At 33.3% G+C, this 24,891-nt stretch overlaps 13 protein-coding genes across 13 annotated transcripts; 6 read left to right on the top strand and 7 right to left on the bottom strand.

Annotated features, from left to right (window-relative positions):
* Positions 1-46: 46 nt before the first annotated feature.
* LIP2 (lipoyl(octanoyl) transferase LIP2) lies at positions 47-1,057 on the bottom strand (the record flags this gene model as incomplete). The annotated part of the gene is made up of 1 exon (XM_003671185.2): positions 47-1,057. One exon carries the CDS (start codon positions 1,055-1,057, stop codon positions 47-49), a length of 1,011 nt encoding a protein of 336 aa, XP_003671233.2.
* A 264-nt stretch (positions 1,058-1,321) lies between these two features.
* VPS34 (phosphatidylinositol 3-kinase VPS34) lies at positions 1,322-4,063 on the top strand (the record flags this gene model as incomplete). Its single annotated transcript, XM_003671186.2, has 1 exon — positions 1,322-4,063. One exon carries the CDS (start codon positions 1,322-1,324, stop codon positions 4,061-4,063), a length of 2,742 nt encoding a protein of 913 aa, XP_003671234.2.
* A 405-nt stretch (positions 4,064-4,468) lies between these two features.
* Positions 4,469-6,877, top strand: CSC1 (Csc1p; the record flags this gene model as incomplete). Its single annotated transcript, XM_003671187.2, has 1 exon — positions 4,469-6,877. One exon carries the CDS (start codon positions 4,469-4,471, stop codon positions 6,875-6,877), a length of 2,409 nt encoding a protein of 802 aa, XP_003671235.2.
* Positions 6,878-7,002: 125 nt separating this feature from the next.
* On the bottom strand, positions 7,003-7,887 carry ARV1 (sterol homeostasis protein ARV1; the record flags this gene model as incomplete). Its single annotated transcript, XM_003671188.2, has 1 exon — positions 7,003-7,887. One exon carries the CDS (start codon positions 7,885-7,887, stop codon positions 7,003-7,005), a length of 885 nt encoding a protein of 294 aa, XP_003671236.2.
* A 329-nt stretch (positions 7,888-8,216) lies between these two features.
* GPN3 (putative signal sequence-binding GTPase GPN3) lies at positions 8,217-9,038 on the top strand (the record flags this gene model as incomplete). Its single annotated transcript, XM_003671189.2, has 1 exon — positions 8,217-9,038. One exon carries the CDS (start codon positions 8,217-8,219, stop codon positions 9,036-9,038), a length of 822 nt encoding a protein of 273 aa, XP_003671237.2.
* A 279-nt stretch (positions 9,039-9,317) lies between these two features.
* RVB1 (RuvB family ATP-dependent DNA helicase pontin) lies at positions 9,318-10,712 on the top strand (the record flags this gene model as incomplete). The annotated part of the gene is made up of 1 exon (XM_003671190.2): positions 9,318-10,712. The coding sequence occupies one exon, from the start codon at positions 9,318-9,320 to the stop codon at positions 10,710-10,712; it is 1,395 nt and encodes a 464-aa protein (XP_003671238.2).
* Positions 10,713-10,927: 215 nt separating this feature from the next.
* SLY1 (syntaxin-binding protein) lies at positions 10,928-12,817 on the bottom strand (the record flags this gene model as incomplete). Its single annotated transcript, XM_003671191.2, has 1 exon — positions 10,928-12,817. The coding sequence occupies one exon, from the start codon at positions 12,815-12,817 to the stop codon at positions 10,928-10,930; it is 1,890 nt and encodes a 629-aa protein (XP_003671239.2).
* Positions 12,818-13,408: 591 nt separating this feature from the next.
* Positions 13,409-15,073, bottom strand: CCT6 (chaperonin-containing T-complex subunit CCT6; the record flags this gene model as incomplete). Its single annotated transcript, XM_003671192.2, has 1 exon — positions 13,409-15,073. One exon carries the CDS (start codon positions 15,071-15,073, stop codon positions 13,409-13,411), a length of 1,665 nt encoding a protein of 554 aa, XP_003671240.2.
* Positions 15,074-15,483: 410 nt separating this feature from the next.
* Positions 15,484-16,623, bottom strand: MAP1 (methionine aminopeptidase MAP1; the record flags this gene model as incomplete). The annotated part of the gene is made up of 1 exon (XM_003671193.2): positions 15,484-16,623. One exon carries the CDS (start codon positions 16,621-16,623, stop codon positions 15,484-15,486), a length of 1,140 nt encoding a protein of 379 aa, XP_003671241.2.
* Positions 16,624-16,837: 214 nt separating this feature from the next.
* CDD1 (cytidine deaminase) lies at positions 16,838-17,368 on the bottom strand (the record flags this gene model as incomplete). Its single annotated transcript, XM_003671194.2, has 1 exon — positions 16,838-17,368. One exon carries the CDS (start codon positions 17,366-17,368, stop codon positions 16,838-16,840), a length of 531 nt encoding a protein of 176 aa, XP_003671242.2.
* Positions 17,369-17,717: 349 nt separating this feature from the next.
* ERF2 (palmitoyltransferase ERF2) lies at positions 17,718-18,887 on the top strand (the record flags this gene model as incomplete). The annotated part of the gene is made up of 1 exon (XM_003671195.2): positions 17,718-18,887. The coding sequence occupies one exon, from the start codon at positions 17,718-17,720 to the stop codon at positions 18,885-18,887; it is 1,170 nt and encodes a 389-aa protein (XP_003671243.2).
* Positions 18,888-20,065: 1,178 nt separating this feature from the next.
* Positions 20,066-20,830, top strand: UPS2 (Ups2p; the record flags this gene model as incomplete). The annotated part of the gene is made up of 1 exon (XM_003671196.2): positions 20,066-20,830. One exon carries the CDS (start codon positions 20,066-20,068, stop codon positions 20,828-20,830), a length of 765 nt encoding a protein of 254 aa, XP_003671244.2.
* A 2,117-nt stretch (positions 20,831-22,947) lies between these two features.
* Positions 22,948-23,670, bottom strand: NDAI0G02270 (uncharacterized protein; the record flags this gene model as incomplete). Its single annotated transcript, XM_003671197.2, has 1 exon — positions 22,948-23,670. The coding sequence occupies one exon, from the start codon at positions 23,668-23,670 to the stop codon at positions 22,948-22,950; it is 723 nt and encodes a 240-aa protein (XP_003671245.2).
* Between the last annotated feature and the right edge of the window lie 1,221 nt (positions 23,671-24,891).

Raw genomic sequence — 24,891 nt, forward strand, 5'->3', positions numbered from 1 at the left:
TATTTACAAGTACAGTTACACATTCATACGTAATACTGGGCAAGGTCTATACAGGCATATCGTCTGCTTGCATTCGTTCCACTTTGTTGATACCTAACAATTTAGCAAGACTTTTCACAAATTCAACTGCTACATCTTGAACATCAATCTTACTATCACTTGAAACCCTCTGTTCCTCAATTGATGTAGCCCTTTTATTTGGCAAACCACACATTTCAAAGGAATTCATATATAATAATTCTGGATTAACATTAATCGCCACTCCATGAGATGTAATTGATCTTCTTACATGTATTCCGATACTTGCAATTTTGTCATCTTCATCAACCCAAACTCCCGTATTTTGGGTCAATTGTGATCTTAAGTGTAAATCTTTAACGTTATATAGTGTTTGCATAGTAGCTTTTTCAATAGTCGATACTAGACATTTCGCAGGAAACTTATGGAATGTTTTCAAATCCAATATAATATACGCCACCATTTGTCCCGGTCCATGGTATGTAATTTGACCACCTCTTTCCACCTGAACAAATTTAGGTTTCAATGGTTGTACAACATCTTCAGTTGTGGTTGTTGGCTGGAAATTTTCAAATCTATCAACTTGTTCTTGAGTTATCGTCTTTTTAATCCTTTTACCACCAGTATACGTGGGTTCAAATTCAAAAGTTAAGACCACTGGGTTTGGTTTCATCAATAGTATATTATCGATGATTGATTTTTCATTGTCATTAATCCTAGCGGAGTCTCCATGCTCTTCATGTAATTCATTAAGTCTTTTTTTGATTTTCGATTGTAATTCTTTCATATCTAACTGGGCTCTAACAATCTTCTCTTGAATTAAAATGCCTTTCGTGAATGGAATCTTTTTGATAAACTGTAAATGTCTTATCGTCCGAGCAGAGGAATCAATGGGATAAGTAGTCGCAATGTCTCCATTCCCATTCCTATCCTGATTTTCTGCTTGGACTGTGGAAAAGATTGAAATGTCTCTTTTGACTAGAGATGTTAATGGCCTTATAAATAGTCCTGACGGTATTATTACACTTGAATTCATCATTATAGGCACCTTTCCATCTTAGTCCTAGTTTGTTTCTGTTTTCATATCAAGTCGTCTTTCGAATATAAAGGGAAACTAAAGTTAACTATAGATTTTCAGTATTTCATCAAATGAGCAAACTCAAATGAGAACAACAAACAACAACAGAATATTTGTTGGAATATAATCTATGAAGTGGTCGGCTAGTTGATCATTTTCATTCCAGGGTATTAGTAAAGCACATGAATAGAAACTCCTTTTCTTTTCTGTAAAAATCTTCCAAAAATGCCTGCCAATAACACCACTTTTTGCATATCCCAAGATTTAGAGATCCCATTAAGAATAAAAATTGGCTCCTTACAAGGACAAAAACCATTATTAAAGGCATCTCAACGGTTTCTAAACCCAACTTTGACCCAAAAAGGTTCAAATATGTTCCCAAATAGCGATTTCATAGTATCAATACAAGTCATTGATCAAGAAAGAGATAGAAATTTAACAATACCAATATTTACACCATATATACCATTTAAACATGCAAGGAAATGGGACCATTGGTTAACTTTACCCATTCAAATTAAACAATTACATGTATCTAATAAACTGAAGATAACTATCTGGGAATATGATGGGTTTAAACGAATACCTTTTTTTCAGCTGGAAACTTACATTTATGACTCCAATGATTTCCAATTAAAACGTGGTAAAGAATCTTTAATGTTTAAATACGTCAATAAGGATGATGATTACGATTTAGATGAGGTGCACATTATTGAAAATGATCCTATTCAATGCAATTTAAATAAATATTATCAAGGTGAAATAAAAAAAGTAGATTGGTTGGATAAGATTACCATTCCGAAATTAGAATCTTTACAAGAATCTAAGAAATTACCCCTTGGGACCTTTGTATTGAATATTGAGTTCCCAATTTTTGAAATGCCAGTCATTTTCGTTGAAAAGTCATTGAATGATACTCAAAACCAAATACCTACATTACATAATTTTGAATTGACAAATAATATGTTGCCCTTAAACAATACTGCTTCTATTGTGAGGAATAATAACAATAATATCAGTAATGGGGGAATAGATTCAAATCATAATAAGACTGATGCCAGATTGAAAATTTCATTAGGTGATAAATATAATTCAACTTTGAAGATTTATGATCCTGATCAATTTAGTCTAGATCCCATTGAAGAGAAATTCAGAAGGTTGGAAAGAGCTGCTAAACACTCTAATTTAGATAGACAAGTGAAGCCGAATGCCAAAAAAAGAGATTATTTAAATAAAATTATTAATTATCCACCAGGAACAAAATTAACCGCACATGAAAAGGGTTCCATTTGGAAATACAGATATTATCTTATGAATAATAAGAAGGCGTTGACCAAATTATTGCAAAGTACAAATTTAGCAGAAGAATCAGAAAGAGGGGAAGTCTTGGAATTAATGGATTCATGGGCGGAAATTGATATTGACGATGCCATCGAACTTTTAGGTTCGAAGTTCAAGAACCTTTCAGTGCGGTCATATGCTGTTAACAGATTAAAGAAAGCTGCTGATAGTGAACTAGAATTATACCTTCTTCAATTGGTGCAAGCTGTTTGTTTTGAAAATGTCACAATTTTTACTGACAAGACTAACAGTGAATTCACAATAGTCGATATGAATGCTACTGGTTCTCTTGATGCAACTACGAATTCTATTAAAAACATACATCCAAACCAACGGACAATGCAACAGCAACAGCATAATATTAAGAAGAGTCTTATGAAGCCAATTAAAGAGAACGGTACATCGTTGGAAGAGACACCTATTGTTATATCTCCATTGGCTGAGTTTTTAATACGGAGGGCTTTGAAAAATAGAAGATTGGGGAATTTTTTCTATTGGTACTTAAAGGCAGAATCACAAGACAATCCATATTTAAACCAGATTCTTGATTCATATTGGGGTAGGTTATCCAAAGAGCATAAGAAAATCTTGAAAGATGAAATTCTTTTTGATAATTGTTTACATTCTATTTGTGAAGAGATTAAAAATTTAAGAGATACAATAACCAAAAAGGTAGAACTTTTGAATCATCTGTTAATAACAAAATTAAGACATATATTGAAAAGCAAAACAATTTATTTACCACTGGATCCCAATATTCAAATAATTGATGTGATACCAGAAAGTTCTAAAGTTTTCAAAAGTTCTCTTTCCCCTTTAAAGATAACCTTTAAGACAGCAGATAATTCAATATATGCATTAATGTATAAAGTTGGAGATGACTTACGACAGGATCAACTAGTCGTTCAGATTATTTCCCTAATGAATGAATTATTAAAGAATGAAAATGTTGATTTGAAATTGACGCCTTATAAAATTTTAGCTACCGGTCCACAAGAGGGGGCTATTCAATTTATCCCCAATGATACCATGGCAGATATATTGAGTAAATATCATGGAATTCTTCCATTCTTAAAAGGTCATTATCCAGATAGTTCACAAGAATCAGGTGTTCAGGATTGGGTCATGGACAATTTCGTTAAATCCTGCGCAGGTTATTGTGTCATTACATATATCTTAGGAGTTGGTGATAGACATCTTGATAATTTATTAATAACTCCTGAAGGGTATTTTTTCCATGCGGATTTTGGATATATCTTGGGTCAAGACCCTAAACCATTCCCACCTTTAATGAAATTACCCCCACAGATCGTCGAAGCCTTTGGTGGAGCTGAATCATCCAATTATAATAAATTTAGAAGTTATTGTTTTGTTGCATATTCTATTTTGAGACGTAATGCAGGTTTGATTTTGAATTTATTTGAATTAATGAAAATGTCAAATATACCAGATATCCGTATAGATCCAAACGGTGCGATATTGAAAGTTCAAGAAAGATTTAATTTAGATATGTCTGAGGAAGACGCCACGATACATTTCCAAACATTAATAAATGGTAGTTTGAATGCATTGTTGCCTATTGTCATTGATCATCTACACAATTTGGCTCAATACTGGCGTGCTTAATCCGTCGCATCTTATCAACGATTATTGACGGAATATTTTCTAAACTAACACTTATATAATTTGATAGGTATCCTTCAAATGCAGCAAGGACGGCGTGGCGAATCTGTTTATATTCTTTCAGTATTAACTCAATTTATCCTCATTTTTCATAATATACTATCGGATATATATATATAGTCTACTCAACAAAGGTTACTTATATATCTTAGAACTTATAGTTAGTGACGCGTGCTGCTAAAATAAAACAAAATAAAGGTAACTTCTGAAAGAGTGATTTTTTGATTAAGATCAAGGTTCCTTCCATTTAAAAGAGAGTTCTTAACTCTTTTAGAGAAAGAGTATAAGGCATTACTCATATACATTATTTGATTATACTACAAAAGTACCTTTTAAACAGTTGTTTGCATGATTTCGAGCATTATATCGGACACTATACAAGGGTCCCTTAAGATTTCTGACGATGATGATCCTCATGATTTTAGGAAACCAAGTGCTATGGTGGTCACTACACAGACCGCCATTGCTACAATACTTGGATTATTTGCATTATTATCCTTTTCTATGCTCCTGAAAAAATTACCAAGATTATATGCAAGTAGGAAATATAAAGATGATGGCAGTTTAAATTTACCCTCGTGGGATGAAACAAAACTTTTCGGTTGGCTAATAAACTTATTCCAAATTACTGATAAACACGTATTAGAATATGCTGGACTGGATGCGTTTGTGTTCTTATGTTTTTTCAAGATGTGTATCAAATTATTAGCTACTTATTGTGTTTTTGCCATCTTGATAATATCGCCAATAAGGTATCATTTCACAGGCCAATATGATGATGGATCTGATAATAATAATAGTTACCTAGGAATGACTAATTCCTTTGTGAAAAGACATCTTACTATTAGCCAAGATATACCCATCGAAGCGCCTGAACGGGCAAATTTATACCTATGGATGTATGTGATATTTACATATCTCTTCACATTCTTGGCTATTTACATGCTAATATCTCAAACAAAACTTATAGTTAACACCAGACAGATTTACTTGGGAAGACAAAACACATTAACAGATAGAACTATAAGATTGTCTGGTATCCCCATTGAATTACGCGATAAACAAGCTTTGAAAAATAGGATTGAGCAATTGAAAATAGGAACAGTGTCGTCAATTACTATATGCCGTGAATGGGGGCCGTTAAATAGATTGTTCCATTATAGAAAGAATGTGTTGAAGGAGTTAGAATTGAAATATGCCGAATGTCCTTCTAGTCTTCGTAATCGTAACTATGAATCAAATGTCGAATATTATCCTTTAGGAAGAAATACTACAGATCCATCAAACATGGCTCCTGACAGCGGAACTACAAATACGAACACTGCTGTAACCGATAGGGTAATAGCTAATGTTCCTCAAGGAGGAAGAGAAAGACCAGAGGAGGATAATGTCTTATACTCTGAAGTTAGGTTAGGTGAAAGACCGACAATCAGGACAGGGCTTTTTGGATTATTTGGTGAGAAAATAGATGCTATCGATCATTTAGAAAAGCAATTAAAATTCATTGATGAGGAGATCATAGAAGCAAGAAAGAAACATTTTTCTGCTACTCCAACTGCATTTGTTACAATGGATTCTGTTGCCAATGCACAAATGGCAGCACAAGCAGTGTTAGACCCTAGAGTACATTATTTTATTACTAGATTAGCACCTGCACCTCATGATATAAAATGGGATAATGTTTGTTTATCAAGAAAGGAACGATTAACGAAGATTTATTCAGTGACTGTTTTCATTGGTATATCTAGTATATTTTTGATTATCCCAGTTTCATATTTGGCCACATTATTAAACCTGAGATCCATTTCTAAGTTTTGGCCAAGTTTGGGTAAAATATTAAAGGAACATCGCTGGGCGGAAAATATTGTTACAGGATTATTACCTACATATCTTTTCACATTAATGAATGTGGGGATCCCATATTTTTATGAATATTTAACAAGTCGTCAAGGGTTAGTTTCATACAGTGAAGAGGAGATTTCATTAGTATCTAAAAATTTCTTTTACATTTTCGTCAATTTGTTTTTAGTTTTCACTTTAGCAGGGACAGCATCAAATTATTGGGGCTATTTAAGTGATACCACCAAGATTGCATATCAATTGGCAACCTCTGTAAAGGAAATGTCATTATTTTATGTTGATTTAATAATTTTACAAGGTATTGGTATGTTCCCCTTCAAATTGTTATTAGCTGGTAGTTTAATTGGGTTCCCATTGGTGAAAATTCAAGCCAAGACACCAAGACAAAGAAATGAACTTTATAATCCACCAATTTTCAATTTTGGTCTTCAATTACCACAGCCAATATTAATATTAATTATAACTTTGTTATACAGTGTTATGAGTACAAAACTTTTGGTGTCCAGTTTGGTATACTTTATTATTGGATTCTATGTTTATAAATATCAATTAATATACGCCACTGATCATTTACCTCATTCTACGGGGAAAGTATGGCCACTAATCTTTAGAAGAGTCATTGTTGGTATTTTATTATTCCAATTAACTATGACAGGTACTTTAGCAGGGTTTGACGGAGGTTGGATTTTATCATCATGGTTATTCCCCTTACCATTTATTACTTTAAGTTATCTTTATGATTTTGAGAAAAATTATTTACCCTTGTCGCAATATATTGCTTTGAGTTCCATTCGTGAACATGAAAGGGATAATTCTATGGTTTGCTCTAGTGTTGAAACAGAATCATATGAATATCCATATTTAATTGATGGACTAGAAGGGCCAATTTTAAGTTAGTAGTAACTGAAGACATTTTTTATGATAATAAAGTGTGTTAATAGATTATATCATAGACATATATACATACACATATAAATAGAACTATTTAAAAAATTACATTGTACAGCGTCGTGTTTGTCTTTTCATCCTGTAATGAAATATTTCAATGATTCCAATCTCAATAATTCGACATCAATTTCAGATTTTAAATAAGTTTTCATTAAATGAATATTACATTTAGAAACAAATAATATCAGTATTGGTTTCGTACAAGTATATCTTGCGAATGATACGAATGTAAATATTCTCAAAATGGTAAAATATGATAAATTCGTGACAATCCTTAAAGATTCCACTATATAGAAATTTGCGACCCATTTAATTATACTCATTGACAAAATGGTATCATATGGCCAAATCAACATTAAAATGGGGAAAATCTTGGCACCATATGATAATAATATCGTATATGAAATGACATGTTTTGCGTTTTTCACGTTGGTACCCCATTTACACCATGATATGATAAAATATTGGATAAGATAATGAAACATTGAGATATCTATTAAACAATAAAGAGTGAAATATGCGTATTGTATCAATGCATTTTCAGTCAAGATACGAGACATTAACAATGATCTCTTATGAGGAGGTGTTTCATCTTCAGTGAACCAAGTTAAATATATTTCAAAAGTGAGTAATAACAACCATAATCTATTTAAGTCATCGAATTTCAGTAGCCAATTCCGTATATTGTTTCGGAGTATTAGCAGTCTGGATCGGAGGGGACCTTGTAAGGGTTTACTTTCTTTGTATTTTGACAATCTTTCCTCCAATGAGTTGAATACTAGATGTCTATAAGCACCAGGTTTCAGTAATAGTAAATCAATGAACATTAAAACATTATCGAACTCTACATATTTATCGACGATATTGTGACATTGTGAACATTCGGTCAATTGGATATGCTTATTGGAATAAACTGTATATAACGAATCCACCGCAGCACCACACTCAATACAAATCATCTCAATTCACGATAAAAACACCTTACGTACTTCAAAAAGAGACGGTTAACTTGTTGGTTTCTTGCTTGTTATTTAATCGTTGTAGTCATTCTGTTTTATAAACCATTTTGAAAAATCGTCCTTTACGAATTTATATTTTTTGGAAAATTATTTCACTACAAAAAATGTTACTTAAAACACTGACACCATCTCATCTCATCTCATCTCACCTCAAGGGAAAGGAAAGGAAAGGATAAGAAGTTGATATAAGCTGTTTACTCTCAAATAGTTGAGTACCATTTCATTCCCTAGCATTTAAAACACAAGGAAAAAAGAACTAATACATTTCAATGTCGCGAGTAGGTGTCTTAGTCTTAGGCCCAGCTGGTGCTGGTAAGAGTACATTTTGTAATTCTATCATATCGCATATGCAAACTATAGGTCGTCGAGCCCATATTGTGAATCTTGATCCAGCAGCAGAACCTAATCAATATGAATTTACCATTGATATAAGAGATTTAATCTCATTAGATGATGTCATGGAAGAATTAGATTTGGGACCTAACGGTGGATTAATCTATTGTTTTGAATATCTTTTGAAAAATCTAGATTGGTTAGATGAGGAAATTGGTGATTATAATGATGAATTCTTAATATTTGATTGTCCCGGTCAAATTGAATTATATACTCATATTCCTGTGTTACCTAATATTGTACGTCATTTACAAGGGCAATTGAATTTTAATCTTTGTGCTACATATCTATTGGAAGCACCATTCGTAGTAGATACATCTAAGTTCTTTAGTGGTGCATTATCTGCCATGTCTGCGATGATACTGTTAGAATTACCGCATATAAATGTTTTGAGTAAATTAGATTTGATTAAAGATGATTATAACAAGAAAAGATTGAAAAGGTTTTTAAACCCTGATGCCATGCTTTTATCCACGGAGACGATAGATAAGGAAATGAATCCAAGATTTCATCATTTGAATGAGTGTATTGCCAATTTGGTAGATGATTTCGGAATGGTACAATTCTTACCATTAGAATCTAAGAATCCAGATAGTATAATGACAATCTTATCATATATAGATGACGTGACACAATGGGCAGAAACTCAAGAACCAAAGGAACCAGATGATCAAATAGACATAGAAGACATGGAATAGACTACATATAGACATCCATGAAGCATGAGAACATAGATAACTTTCAACTTCTTTATAAAATATAGAATCTCTGTCGTTTTATATCCTTTTTATAGTGTCGTAATAAGCGATTTTGGAATTTTTCACACAAAATTTTCCAAAATTGAAAAATTATTATTAAAATAAGAAGAATATACATATAAGAAGATTGAGGGCATCTGAACTGTCTGTTCGAGAATTAGATTCTATATTTGATTCCATCCCTCCTCGAAATATATATATAGTATAGAATAATACAACATGGTCACCATTAGTGAAGTGAAAAACGATAATTCTTCAAATAAATTTGCTGGCAATGCTGCTGCTACCCGTACTGCAGCTCATACACATATTAAAGGGTTAGGTTTAGATGAAACTGGTGTTGCTAAAAGAGTAGAGGGTGGATTTGTGGGACAAATGGAAGCTCGTGAAGCTTGTGGTGTTATCGTTGATCTAATTAAAGCCAAAAAAATGTCCGGGAGAGCTATTCTATTAGCAGGTGGTCCATCTACTGGTAAGACCGCTTTAGCTTTGGCCATTTCTCAAGAATTGGGTCCAAAAGTACCATTTTGCCCCCTAGTTGGAAGTGAATTATATTCTGTTGAAGTTAAGAAAACTGAAACTTTGATGGAAAATTTTAGAAGAGCCATTGGTCTTAGAATTAAAGAAACGAAAGAAGTTTATGAAGGTGAAGTGACCGAATTAACACCGGAGGATGCAGAAAATCCATTAGGTGGATATGGGAAAACTATTTCTCATGTTATTGTGGGATTAAAATCTGCAAAGGGTACTAAGACATTAAGATTAGATCCATCCATTTATGAAAGTATTCAAAGAGAGAAAGTCAACATTGGGGATGTTATTTATATAGAAGCTAATACAGGTGCTGTGAAAAGAGTTGGTAGATCAGATGCATACGCAACAGAATTTGATTTGGAAACTGAAGAATATGTACCATTACCAAAGGGTGAAGTTCATAAAAAGAAGGAAATCGTACAAGATGTTACATTACATGATTTAGATATTGCTAATGCTAGACCACAAGGTGGTCAAGATGTAGTTTCTGTCATGGGACAAATATTAAAACCGAAAAAGACAGAAATTACAGAAAAATTAAGAACAGAAGTTAATAAAGTGGTAGCGAAATATATTGATCAAGGGGTAGCTGAATTAATACCAGGTGTTCTTTTCATTGATGAAGTGAATATGCTTGATATTGAAATTTTCACATATCTAAATAGAGCTTTGGAATCTAACATTGCACCTGTAGTGGTTCTAGCATCAAACAGAGGTATGACTACAGTTCGTGGGACTACGGACATCGTCTCACCACATGGTGTCCCACCTGATTTAATTGATAGATTATTAATTGTTCGTACTTTACCATATACCAAAGATGAAATCCGTTCCATTATTGAAAGGAGATCAAAAGTGGAAAACTTAGAATTAGCAACAGATGCATTGGATTTATTAGCAAATATGGGTGCTGAAACATCACTTCGTTATTCTTTACAATTGCTATCACCTTCAGGTATATTGGCTGAGACCTCAGGTCGTAATGAAATCTTGGTGGAAGATATAAATGAAGCTAGCTTGCTATTCTTAGATGCAAAGAGATCAACAAAGATACTGGAAACAACCGCTAATTATTTGTAATTTATAACGTAACTATGCAGCATAAATAATAAATCCACACTACTTAGAATAAAAGACAGTATCTTATGATATATATCAAAACTAAACGAGGAGTGCAAGCCTATCACTTATTTCATATTAACTTATGTATCGCTATGCTGTCGTTTTGTTGATCGAAATTTTAGATATTATATATTTTTATTAGTATATGTTCTATTTTATCATATCATATTCAATTACGCAGAACCTAGCTCGGAAACTTCTTTCATAAACTCATTTGGAGAAATAATCATGGTACTACCGTACATGACAGTTTTTGGATTATGAAGTTGTGAATGGGCCCATTCTTGTAAATTTTGATATTCAAAATAATTACCACCACCAACGACGAACACTAAAGATTTATTATAAGATTGTCTTTTGGGTTTCTTCGTATGCGATCCTCTAGTTATACGTGGATCAATATATAAATACTCATCAGTAGTTTCTAAATTTTTTTGAGAACTATTTAATGGATCCATAATGGCTTCTACCACGTTTGTTATTGGGATTGTTTTCTTTTCAGGTAATAACTTCTTGATACCTGATATTAAACTACCTACACCACCTTGAAGACCACCTTCCGTTAACCCATATAATCCAGAAAGTGATAAATTCCCCGCGGTAGATGTCTTCTTGTTACTTCTACCATCTTCCAAAGATTTATTTTGTAAACTCATATTTGACAATTGCATAAATTCTCTTAATTTATAAACATATTTCAATGCACTTATATCATATTCATTATCGGAAAAATATTTCTCAACTTCATCGACGAAATCTCTTGGTAACCCATTAGTTGAAGTCAAATATAATACAATGAATGATCTCATTTTATCCTCAAAATTATTCGTCTTCCCATCTTTCAAAATGGATAAAAATCCTTGTCTTAATTTGGAACTATTAGGATCTTGTTCAATTTCGAAAAATTTATCTAAATTTTTATTTTCTAGTTCATTTAATAATGATCCAAATATATTCATATGAGTATCAATAGTATTTTTCCTTGCTGTTAATTCAGGTAACTTTTTAACAGCTTCTTGAATTTGAACAGTATCATTATTTGAATTTGGATCCAAATCAGTTAAATTTGTTACACCTGTTTTCTTTGTAATTTCTGCAGCTTCCTCTTTGTATGTAGATAATGCAGTTTCCACATTTTCTGCAGCTTCAGGGAATGGTAAATGAGAATTTTCAATCCAAAAGAAATCATTTGGTTCAATATCAAATTGCTTTTCCGTTACATGACCTTGTTCATTTTTAATTGGAACAGTGATTGTATTTCTTGATAATTTGAAAATATCAAATACCATACATTGATAAATCCATGAATGTTGAAACATACAAGCGAAATCAATTTTCCTATCAAGAATAACAAGTACACTTCTTTCTAAGGAATCGGGATTAGAAGTGGAAGTAGATGTTACAACATTTGAAGTTGATTTGGAATTTATCACGTAATCACGTAATTTCATACCTAATTTTTCAGCAATCATTTCTGCTGGACCACCTTTGGGAGCTCTAATGATTGGAATTGAATCTGTTGTCATTACAGTATTAAATAATCCGTCTGCAACTTTATCACATAATTGATTTATAGATTCTTCTGTAGCTGATGGTGTATTCAAAAGTGCATATGTGTTTGGTAATTCTAATGAGAATAATTCTGGTTCTGTGACAATGAAGTCTAAATATTGGTCAAAGACTTGTTTGATCTTTTCTNNAGATTTACCAGTCATGGAAACTTTTTCAGCGAGATTCTCTAATAAATCTCTATTCAAAGTGGAGGTAAAATTAATATAGAAATCAGAGTATTTATCATTTTTCAAATCATCTACAATGATATCAATATTTTCTTGATTTGGTGTAACGAAATACACTACTGGGACATCAGGTAAAGATGCTCTATCTTGTTTAATTAAGGAATGGACTGTGACCCCAGCTTTTAAAAGATCATTGACACGTAAAATGGATGAGATGATTGCGGTACTTTTCCGATCTAAGATGAGAACTTTCCATATTAATTCTTGATCATTGAATGTGTCTTCCAAATTTGTATCAGCGATATCCTTATTTAAAAATAACATTTTCAGAATGTGATCTGTTTTAACATTGTAGTAATAACAAGTAAGCGTTCATAGTTAGTGAGTTTGTTCATTTTATTATAAAGTCTCTCAACAACAAGCTATGATAATAATAATAATACGTACTTATTTGCATGTCTCTTAGACTGACATCCTTAGTTATTAATGAATTTTGCACCATGATCGTCGTATATTCAAATGAGTTAATTGTCTCCGGTGTTTAGTTTCATATATTAAAACAACCAATGGTAATAATATTTAATGACTTCCTCACAAGTCGTTTCCAAAAATGTGGCTTACATTCGTTCATGTTCATCATGCTTCATCATCCTTCATGGCTTACGTTTCATTGTTTTCTGAAATTTCGTTTTTCCCGCCAAAAAACACAAAACGACAGCAATAACGAACAAACAAACAAACAAGAAAAAGAATTGAACAAGATCATAAACATCGATGCGAAAAGATTGCCTATTGGTTATGTGTATGATATGTGTACATAGACTATATTCTATTAAATTATTATATCTATATAGTAATAAAAAGTTTTTGTGGATGTGCATGGTGTTTTTTGTTTTGTTTTGTTTATAGGTTATTCTATTGTGGAGCACCTTCTTTCAAAGTGGATCTACCAGCTCTAAGTAGTTCATCACATAACAATAGATTACTAGCAATACCAGTGGCTCCACTGATAGCGTTTCTTAATACACGATATGAATCCCAAATACCTTCAATGGTAGGATCACATGAATCACCAATATTCAAATCTACACCTACATATCTACGTTCGTTGTCACCACCATCTTGTGCATCTTCTAATTCATCTTCACATAGGGCAAGAACATCTAGGGCATCATAACCTGAGTTTTTCACTAATGTCTTTGGAACTACTAACAAAGCTTCAGCAAATGCTTCGATACCTGTTTTTGTTTTACCCTTGGCACCCAATTTAGTCATATTTGATTTTTTCAAATGGTTTGCTGCAGCGATAAAATATGCACCTGCACCTGGGACCACAGTATTATCCTTTATAACGTTTGCTACTGCTCTTAATCCATCTCTTATTGCGTCTTTAGTTTGATTTAATGCATAATGTGTCGAACCTTTTATTAAAATTGTACAAGATTTTGGATCTTTATTCTCAGTGACATAAGTAAATTTTTCTTCACCAATAGTTTCAGTATAAATTAAACCCGAATACCCTAGGATGGATGGAGATAAATCTTCTACGGAATTTTGTGCTTCACCACCAGTAACTAATTGTAATCTTTCCATATTACGTCTTTTAGCCCTCCTTAGCGCCAAAATGTTATGTTTGGCCAATACATCAAGAGACATTGGATCAATACCTTTTTGATTAATGATTACGAAACCTTTATTTGAATCTAGACCACAAACTTCATTTTTCAAATCAATAATTTTCTTCAATTTTTCATCAACGAATTTTCTTTCACTTGCGGCTAGTTTATCTCTTTGATCAGCTGAACTATAATAAAACCCAGAATTAACTTCAGTTTTTTCGTATTCCAAGGAGACATTTAAAATCAAAACGTGGGCGTTCTCGACTCTTATTGGCATATCTGGATGTCTTCCACCATGATCTAGGACTAAACCCTTGATAAATAATGTATCTTTAGGAGATAAGTGTTGCATTTGCATGATTTCCACCATATGTAAATCCATTGCGTTACTATTATTATCGTTTGAATGTGACACATTCAATACTGCATCTGTCACGATAGGACCCAACACCTCGGTTAATTCATTATTAACTTTAGTAGATAAAGATGATCTTGCCACTTGTAATAGGAATTCTCTATCAATTGCTCCATCTTCTCCCTTCTTATCGATCTTGAATTCATCCAAGAATTTCAAAGCTTCCTTTCTAGCGATTTCAAATCCATCAGTAATGATTCTTGGATGTACACCTTCTTGAATGAAACGATAAGCTTGTCTTAACAATTCACCAACAAGACAAACCACTGTAGTGGTACCATCACCTGTAATTTCATCTTGTGCAGCCGCAGCACGTGCAATAAGTACAGCAGTTGGAGATTGAATTTGCATTTCTGTCAATAGAACTTTCCCATCTTTGGTCAATTTAATATTTCCTGCACCGTCTACTAACATTTTCAATGTTCCCTTGGGGCCCAAATTGGTTTCAAGGACAGATTGTAAACCTTCTGCTGAAGTGATGTTGACTTTCAATGCGGCATCTCTTCTTAAAGATTCTGCCTTCGGGTTCAATAATTGTAATGACATTCTCAGGTTTGTGCTGCTCGGCTTTCAACTGAATGATCGGAACTGCTATAGGGTGTCTTCGCAACTGTTTATTTGCTCTCCCAGTGACTGGCTGAATTGAATGGTTCTTATCAAAATATGTATGTAGTTTCTGTATATTTATTATGCACGGTATGTTTTTCTTTCGATTTTCAATTTTTTTTGTCCACTGACTGTGATCATTCTCAACGAACACACAAATTTATATCAAATTATACTATACTATACTATACTATGATAAATACAATAAGGAAACTACTTCCACTGCAACTGCAATTGATGATGGTTTAAGGTGTTGGGTGATTAAGTTGTATTACTTCCTTCTATATGTACGTACTGTATACGTGTTTTATATATCTATCTATCTATATGAGTTGATTTCTTCAAGAGGTTTATTTGATTCTTGTTCTTGGACCACCTGGGGATTTCTTGTTTCTAGCAGATAAGATTTCTACACCATTCTCGGTGATCAACAACGAATGTTCAAATTGAGCACTGACTTTCCCATCTTTGGTAGTAGAGGTCCAATCATCAGGCCATGAGATATCTTGCCAAACACCTTCATTGATCATAGGTTCGATAGTAAACACCATACCTGGTTTCATAACACCAGCGGCTCTATTATTGGCATAATGAGGGATACTTGGTGCACAATGGAAATATTTCCCGACACCATGACCACAATAAGTTCTCACTACTGAACACTTATTTTCCAAGGCATGTTTTTCAATATGATCACCCAATTCTTGGAATGTCATCCCTGGTTTACATAGTTTAATTGCATTCTTCAAACATTCTCTTGCAGTCTCAACAGTATTAATAACTTCTTTACGAATATTCTCACCTACATAATAAGTTTCATTCAAATCTGCATGGAAACCTTGATATACAAGAACATCCAAATTAACAATATCACCTTCTTTCAAAACAGTCTTATCTGGGATCCCATGACAGATGACTTCATTAATCGAAGTACAAACAGATTTAGGAAAATTATAATAATTTAAAGGAGATGGATAACAATCTCTCTTAATAGTCTCCTCATGAACAATAGCATCAATTTCATCAGTAGTGATACCAGGTCTGACCGCGGCGGCGGCAATATCAAGAATTTCTCTACCAAACATACATGCCTTCCTAATGATTTTTATCTCACTCTTCTTATAGATAGGTATAACATTCAATCTATCATTCTTTTGTTCACTTACTGGTAATCCATTTGCAGCCCAGTCTGGTTTCTCGATATGTTCTGGGACAAATCTCTTTGGAGTCAATGGATAATGAGGTCTCAAAGAACCTGTATATTTGAACTTAGGGAATGGATCGTAGGATTCAGATTTGGTTTCTTCATCACCCTCTTTGTAATGGAGGGCCTTGTGTGCCTTGTAATTGTCTTTGAAACAATCGTCATCACAGAAGATGGAGATTATTCCAGATTTTAGACAGATGGGACATTTCAACTGAGAGGTAGTTTCTTTACCACATTGTAAACCAGCACAGTATGTCTTTGTTGTTTCTATCGAGGCAGTCATCGTTACAGGAAACTCTCTCTATTCTAAAGACTTCTTCTGATGCTCTTCTTGTTCTTGTTCTTGCGATGGTTGCATCTTTTTATAATTTGTAGTTTCTTTTTCATATATATAAAAGACGAAAATTTTTTTTTCAGTTAAAACGCATATACAAATTACAATTACAGACGTAAAGACATAAAGATGTAAAGACATAAATATTCTATTTCGATAGTACTTACGAGTGCGTGAGATGATCTGGTCCAAAACTGTCGGGCAACAATTGTTCCATGGTCTTACATTCCCATTGAGAAGCATCCGCATTGAACATAACAATGGGGAAATCCAATGGAACAAATTCTCTAATAACTTGTCTACATATCCCACAAGGTGATATTATTTTCCCCCCATCGTCGTTGTCGCAACCACCTATGATGGCTATACATACCCAATTTGTGGCATCCTTGCATGTTGTTGTTGTTGTTGTTGTTGATGTCAATGCTTTCACTATCGTAGTTCTTTCTGCACATATGGAAGCACCATAACTGGCATTCTCAATATTGGCACCCAGAACATAACTATAAAATGACTCACCGTCGCTCGTTGTCTCGTTGTTCTTGATTAAGAGACAGCATCCCACTTTGAAATGAGAATATGGACTATATGATAAGGATTTACTCTCTATTAATTTTGATATTAATTTATGTCCGATTTCAATGGGGATATGAAGTTTCTTTGATAAATCTTCATCTTGTGCTCCTTGTTGCATCTTTCTTTCTTGATCTTATACTACGTCGTATCTTCAATAAAGTGGCTACTTGTAAAGAATCGTTTTATTCCCATCTCTTCTTTTCAATGCCCCCTTTTCTGGTCATCTTGTTCTTGTTCTTGTTCCTCTTTGTGTCGCGGCCATGTAAATGTGCGTTTAGTTAGTAAACACTATTTGTAATGTCAAATCGATAACAATAATAAGCATACGCAATTATTCTTGAGATAATGCAATAGAACAATCAAAAACAAGTAATACTGTTTATAGATTCGTGCTTTTACATTGTGAAGATTATATATTTCTGCTTTTTCTTTTAGTTTTTGAATGAAGACTCGAGAACATACATAAGATGAGCAATTCTTCCATTATTGAATATTCCAAACCATTTCGAATAAGAAAATCATCACGTCAGAAACACTCTCATGATCACGATCATGATAATGATAATGGACTTGAGACATCCCAATCAAATTTAAAATCACTCATAGATAATGAGAACGATAGTAATATTGAAGACTTAGAAAAGAATACCAACATCATTACAAATCATTCACGATGGAAATTGTTTCTAAGATGGTTAATTACCATCGATGGAGATGAAGAAATTAACAATAGTAGAGATTATATATCACTACCAAATACAACAAATTATATGTTTTTCCTTGGAGGTCGATTCAGACAAGTTAAAAAAGATACCAAATATTTATCCATAATTGTCTTAATCATACTTATAATACCTATAGTTTTATTTTCAATTTTTGAAACAAATAAATTATGGCATACCAATAAAGGTTACAAAGTTTTGGTTATTTTTTTCTATTATACATGGGGGACATGTTTCACATCATTTATTAAGACAGCAACAAGTGACCCTGGGGTATTACCACGAAATATTCATTTAAGTCAAATATCAAATAATTTCAAGATTCCACAAGAATACTATAATGAAGTAACATTACCCACTGGTAACCCTGAATCAACCATAAATATAAAATATTGTACTACATGTCGAATATGGAGACCACCAAGATCATCACATTGTTCCATTTGTGAAGCTTGTATCATTACTCATGACCATCATTGTATTTGGGTTAATAATTGTATTGGTCAAAGAAATTATAGATTTTTCCTAACTTTCCTCTTAAGTGGTACTTTCACATCAATTTTCCTAATAATTAATGCATCTATTGATATTGCAAGAACTCCCAAAGTTAGAGATACACCAGTGGCGGTATTATTAATAATATATGGTGGATTAACCATATGGTACCCATTAATATTATTTTGTTATCATATTTTCATGACGGGAACGCAACAAACGACAAGAGAATATTTAAAATCTATTGGTTCTAAAAATCCAGTTTTCCATAGAATTAAAAGACAAGAAAATAATCCATTTGAACAAGGTTCATTTTTGAAAAATTTGATATATTTAATGTGTCAACCAAGAGGTCTGTCCATGGTGAGTGCGAGAGAAAGACAAAAGCAAGGTGATTGGAGGTTCACACGTATACCGTGATCCACAAATGTGATTGATTTACACGTATTTCTAAATAAATATATATAAATATATATATATATATATAATACCCGCATCACTTTACGTAGCACCTAATATTCTTCTATACAAATGAGAAATATCTATAAGTACGTATGTAACTATTTACAGTTCAACATAACGGGTCAAGGAAAAATCACAAATTTCTTAGGGTGATAGTGTATGTGTATCACAGTTCCATGGACAGACTTGTTCGTTAAGAGAGAAAGTGAAGTGAAATAAAAGTACTTTTGTGTATTTGTGTATTATGTTGACTACGTACGTGCTTAGGTACCTGTGCAAATTTTCATCTTGTTATACAATGTATGCCTTTCCTAATCGTGTGAGAAATAGAACTATATATAGTATATGAAAATCAGATACACTATGAAGCAAGTAAGGTATTAGAGGACTATAATAATAATACTAATAATAATAATAATGAGTATGAATGGATGGAGTATAATTCTTGATAGTAATAGCGCCCCAATTGCAGCTGTCATATCCATTGTGCTCCCTTACTTGTGTTATGTTATATCAAATATTGTGGAAGGAGGGCATTCTTTTACAAAGGCGCTAGCAGATACATACTTACAACCTTGGGAAGTTCCGCGGGAAGAAAAGACAGCACCCGTGGAGCAGTCGTCTCTTTTCCACCAATCACATTCTGGGAGCCCCAATTCGGGATGCCAAGTCCGATGAGGCTCCCCATTTAGGGTACTACTACTACTTCCCGGGAAATTTTGACCAATAGCCGAACGGCCCTTAAATTGCAACCCTAAAATTCCCAGAAAAAGGAAAGAACCGCATGGAAAGTTCCCGGAAAGTCGGCAAAGCAAGCAACTGTAAAAGACAAAAGCAACTAATAATAATAATAATAATACTAATAAGAAGAAGAAGAAACTTCGATGAGTAATTTTTCACTTCACACAATAACATGAGATCTCGGAAACAACAACAGGCAAAAGTCATACACGGTTACTATATATAAAGAAACCGTCAATTCGATTCATTAAACTCCACCTTTTATTATTTATAAACTGAGCCAAGGAAATCAACTCTATTCACATACAAACACACATACATACATACATACACACATACACACATACACACATACACACATACAAGCAAACAAGCAAACAAACAAGCAAACAAATATGAAACTTTTCCAAAATACTTCAAATTTTGAATATCCATGGGAACAAGTAAGCACAGCAAACTGGAACAAATACCCCAATGAAGTATCCACCCATGTAATCGCAGTAGATGTTCTTCGTAGAGAATTATCAAAAACAGATCCAAACGTCCTAATAACAGAAAGATTAATCACTGTAAAGCAAGGTGTTCCCAAATGGATCATGTATTTGATTGGTGCTGGTGATAATACAAGTTACGTGAGAGAAGTATCCACAGTGAATAAAAAGGATAAGACTTTGGTTTTGAAAAGTTGTAATTTAACCATGTGTAACATTTTGAAAGTTTTTGAAACTGTTAAATATTCTCCTCATCCAATGGACCCTATTAATAAGACTTTATTCGAACAAGAAGCTCAAATTACAGCATATGGAGGATCTTTGGGGCGGATTTGTAGTAAGATGGAGGATTGGAGTATAAATAGATTTTGTGAGAATGCAAAGAAGGGGAAAATTGGGTTTGAATCTGTTTTGAAAGAATTTCATGAAAAATTAAAGTCAAAAGTTGATGATTTGGATTTGGATTTGGATTTAGATCTGGATTTGGATTTCGATTTATCTTCTACTTCAAATTTGATAGTTAATAAAATGAATGATGCTATGGAAGATGTTAAATCTACAGCAACGAGTATGTTTAAAGAAACTGAAAAGAAATGTTCCATCTTATCAGATTATTACGATTTGTTCATCGATACTTTTGAAAAAGATTTACATCAACAAAAAAATTAAAACAAACAAACAAACAAACAAACAAAAAACGACATGATAACCTCATATTGTTGAAAAACTTAAGACTATCTATACTCACATATTCAAGTCCTTTAAATTCAATACAGGTGAACAAAAATGATAAACCTCGCATACTATCATAAATTTCCTATTGTCCTCCTGGTGTTGCTCTTGCTCTGTTCACATACCATTTATAATCGAATGAAAAAAGGAAGAGGAAGTGATATCCTGTACATATAAGAAAGCCAAATATAGACATAGGCTAACGAATTTTACCACAATATATATTCATACAAGATAATAATTTCACATCTTATCTATATTAATTTATTAACCAACATCATCACCATAATTTTGTTTAAATATCTTCACTTATTTTATTTTATCTAATTAATGCATGCATTCTTCTTTTTTTTGCTAGCGACCCTCGCCTAAAATTAATCTCTAGAAAATATTTTTTGTACATAGATCAAAAGTAAAGAAAAATCTCCCCTACATCGTTATTGATATATGAACGTTACTAACTAAAAACATAATAAAAAAAGTGCAAAAAGTTTCATCAAGTGTATATCACTTTAAATCCACATATTTTTTCATATATAGCATGGAAGTAGCTAAGACCAAGAGAGCCACGAAAAAATATGCTTCTAGACTTGGTGATGCGTTCATTTTTTTCCAAATCATGATTCCGTTTATTATCCAAGTATGTACATTAGAACCTCTAACGGTACAATTATTATCCACGTTATTTCAGGTTTTTCATATGTTACAGGACACTTTAACAATTACTTCTTTGAACACTTGATAAACATAAATTGAGGTACTACGATGTCCTAAAATTTGTGCAATTATTCTTCAATTAGAGGAGAAAGCAGTTGGCTTTTAGAATTTGACCTTTCTTCAAAGCGGCTCTAATCCTTGGGGTTTCTTGATTCAATACCCATCTTAAATCAATACATAATTTCCATTTTAAGTAACGTAGTTAACTTCCTAATTCAGATATAAACTTCGTTAGTGTAAACAATGGAGTCACTACTTTAATATCCAAGCACCAAAAGATACCCTCAGGTTCAGCCATATATATCCTTTACAGAGCCTCTACAGGTTCAACTACGCTGGAATATGAGTCGAAACAACATCAGCTGAACTTTGTCAAGAACAATTTGTGCTGCTACGGCGAATATGAAAGAAAATATACACCATAACATGGAATTTGAAACAACTATACCGCAGATGATGTTATGAAACATGAAATAGGTGCAACAGAAAAATTAGATATAAGAAATTCATCGAATGAAGAGAATTCTGACATATTTCTCCTTACTCGAAGACTGTAAATGGAAGAACTTCTATGTATATTAAACATTTGTATATCCCTACATTTAAGATCTACATCGAGATATAATTAAATAAGCATGTCTAAATCATCCAGGTGTCACTTCATTACTGGAACAAGAATGGATCAAGATCTTGATACACAAAGACGAACATAAAACATTTCTAAAGACGACACACATACCAAACTCCAAAGCTATTTCGTGGGATCCTCATTTCATGTTATAGCTGATTTTGACGCCACTTCTCCTCGAAAATAACGCTATTTTCAAGTTAAATTTACCATCCTAATTTATAGTTCCAGCTTGTAAACATCAGTAGGACCCATTATAAAGCCATAAATTAGAGGAGGAGGTATATACAATAATGCAACTTGAGATGCGCCACTCTCAACTTACAAAAAAGCATTCACTCATAGCTTGCTACATTGTTCAAAATTCTACCTCTTCTCATCTCTTATATCTAATTTCAGGACGGTCGCAAAAACAAGATCAAAGCTAATACGAGAACAAAGCCAAACAAATAAATGAGTAGAATGACTGCTGAATCGATTGGGAGCAGTAATTCAGATATAAATTGGGAGAGCATTAAGTAGGGTATCATGGTGTCCTTCTTAGATGAAGATTTGTGCTCTTTTCTGATGCACATATTCTTCAACCAGAGGAGAAGACAGTAGGCTGTTCCAATCGATCTTTCTTCAGAGTAATTCTTACCCTTGGGTGTTCGGATTCAATATCCGTCTTAAATCAATACATAAATAAGCGCAACATATTGCGTAATGTTCAAACCATATTCTCAACGGATCTTTCCGTACGCTCATTGGGATTTACAATGGGGTTAGAACCCCTGGAGTTACCCACTTTTGTAAAAGCTACGGGATATTCTTCTTGCCAGTATCTATTAACTGAATCTCTGAATTCTCGGAAAGCCGCTACCTTGAATTTCCCAAGTTCGGTTCCATCATCCTCTATATGATTCTGCCCTCTAAATTGTCTCTCTAGCGGTTCAAACACAGATTCCCTAAACCAACAATAAGCTTCATTCCCATCATAAAAGTAATTCGGAGTAGTATGATAACGTTCAGTATACAAATATTCATTCACATGACATGCAATAACGTCCCATGTGGACGATGAAGGAGTTGGTTTACACTCAATAACCTCTAGCAAAAGTTTCATCTGGCTTTGTGAATTTAACTCTCTTAATTTGAAATTTGGGCGTAACTCGTATACATACCCGATAACAACAGCCATCAAAAGAACTAAAAAATATACACAAGCAATGAAAATAGCCGCACCACTTTTGAAATAAGTAGAGATTGATGCGAAAATGCAAATGAAAATAAAAACACCTCCCGTAATTTGACCGAAACGTTGATGAATGTATTCGTTGAAAAAATAACTTAACCAAAATGGAAACTTATCTCTAGGAACTACAGAAGTCTCAGCAGCATCGTTAGACAAGAAACTTTGTACTTGATCTGATTTATCCATTTTCATTTTCATTCCTAGTTTATTAATTTATATATCTTATTAGTCCCTTTAGTATTTTGTTATATAACCCGCCGACCTGTACCAATGAGGAATAACTGAATGAATCAATGATTCTATAACATCTCTTCGGAATACCATTTTCTGGTTTCGCTTCAAAAAATATGATTCCGAGTAACGGGGTTACCCGAGGTTATTAAAACACCGAAATACTATACGTAAAAAAGACTTAGTCCATGGAAGATATTGTTGTTATTCTTAACTCTCCCTAATGGCAACCAAGTATTTCACTTTAATTGAACAGCTGTGTAGAATATACGTATACAAATGGACACTGTAATAAGGTAGAAGATTGGGAATACTCTCCTTTAATCCGTGAATACACGACGACATATACATATAGTAGATCAAATGTATAAACTACTACGTAGGTAACCTGTTGATAGCCGAAGTGGTAGTATAGTACACGGCATTGGCGTTAGAATCTATTTCAGATATGTCCCTTTCGGGACACTCTTCTCCTCACCCTCTTATGGATTAGAGAAATAAATCACGAAGTGAATAGGTGACTGCAGAAACAATTGGGAGCAGTAGTCCAGAAACAAATGAGAGAGCATATAAAAGAATGGTTGCGAGACAAGAACATAATAATGGAAATCCTCAAACTTCGTAAACATCAAAATAAGAGGTAATGGAAGAGGTACATTGATTTATGATGCTTATGGTATGATGTGACAGTCATAAAATAGTAGGTCGATGCATGTCTAATTCCAATAGGGTAGCTATATATTTTGCATGTTTCCTCGTACGTAATCCGCGCTACAAATTCTCGACTAACAATAAGTTCTTCCTCTTACAGTACCTAGAGCTACAAACTATATCATGGTACACTACATCCAACATATACCAGCTCCGTTAACTCTTAGCAGCCCTCGAACTTCAATAAGTTGTAGGGCTTCAAAGTCGTAGCAGCAAGGAACTATACACTATTTCCAAATGGATGTCCATCTTTGGGATCGCATTACCAACATAATTCTTCAATTCTTCGCCTTAATATTTATTATAACTTTTGGATACTTAAAGGGCTTTCATAACTCTTCCAAACGTTTCCTACTAAAATCCTTGACTTAAAATCTCGGTGTTCATAGTCTATGACGAACCTATTTGGGCAATACTTTCTGCAGCATTATTCCTGATAAAACGCTCTAATGTCTCCTTTGGCGCCACTGCTAACAC

The sequence above is a fragment of the Naumovozyma dairenensis genome, chromosome 7 (genome assembly GCF_000227115.2).
Source record: "Naumovozyma dairenensis CBS 421 chromosome 7, complete genome".
In the NCBI taxonomy this organism is placed as follows: domain Eukaryota; kingdom Fungi; phylum Ascomycota; class Saccharomycetes; order Saccharomycetales; family Saccharomycetaceae; genus Naumovozyma; species Naumovozyma dairenensis.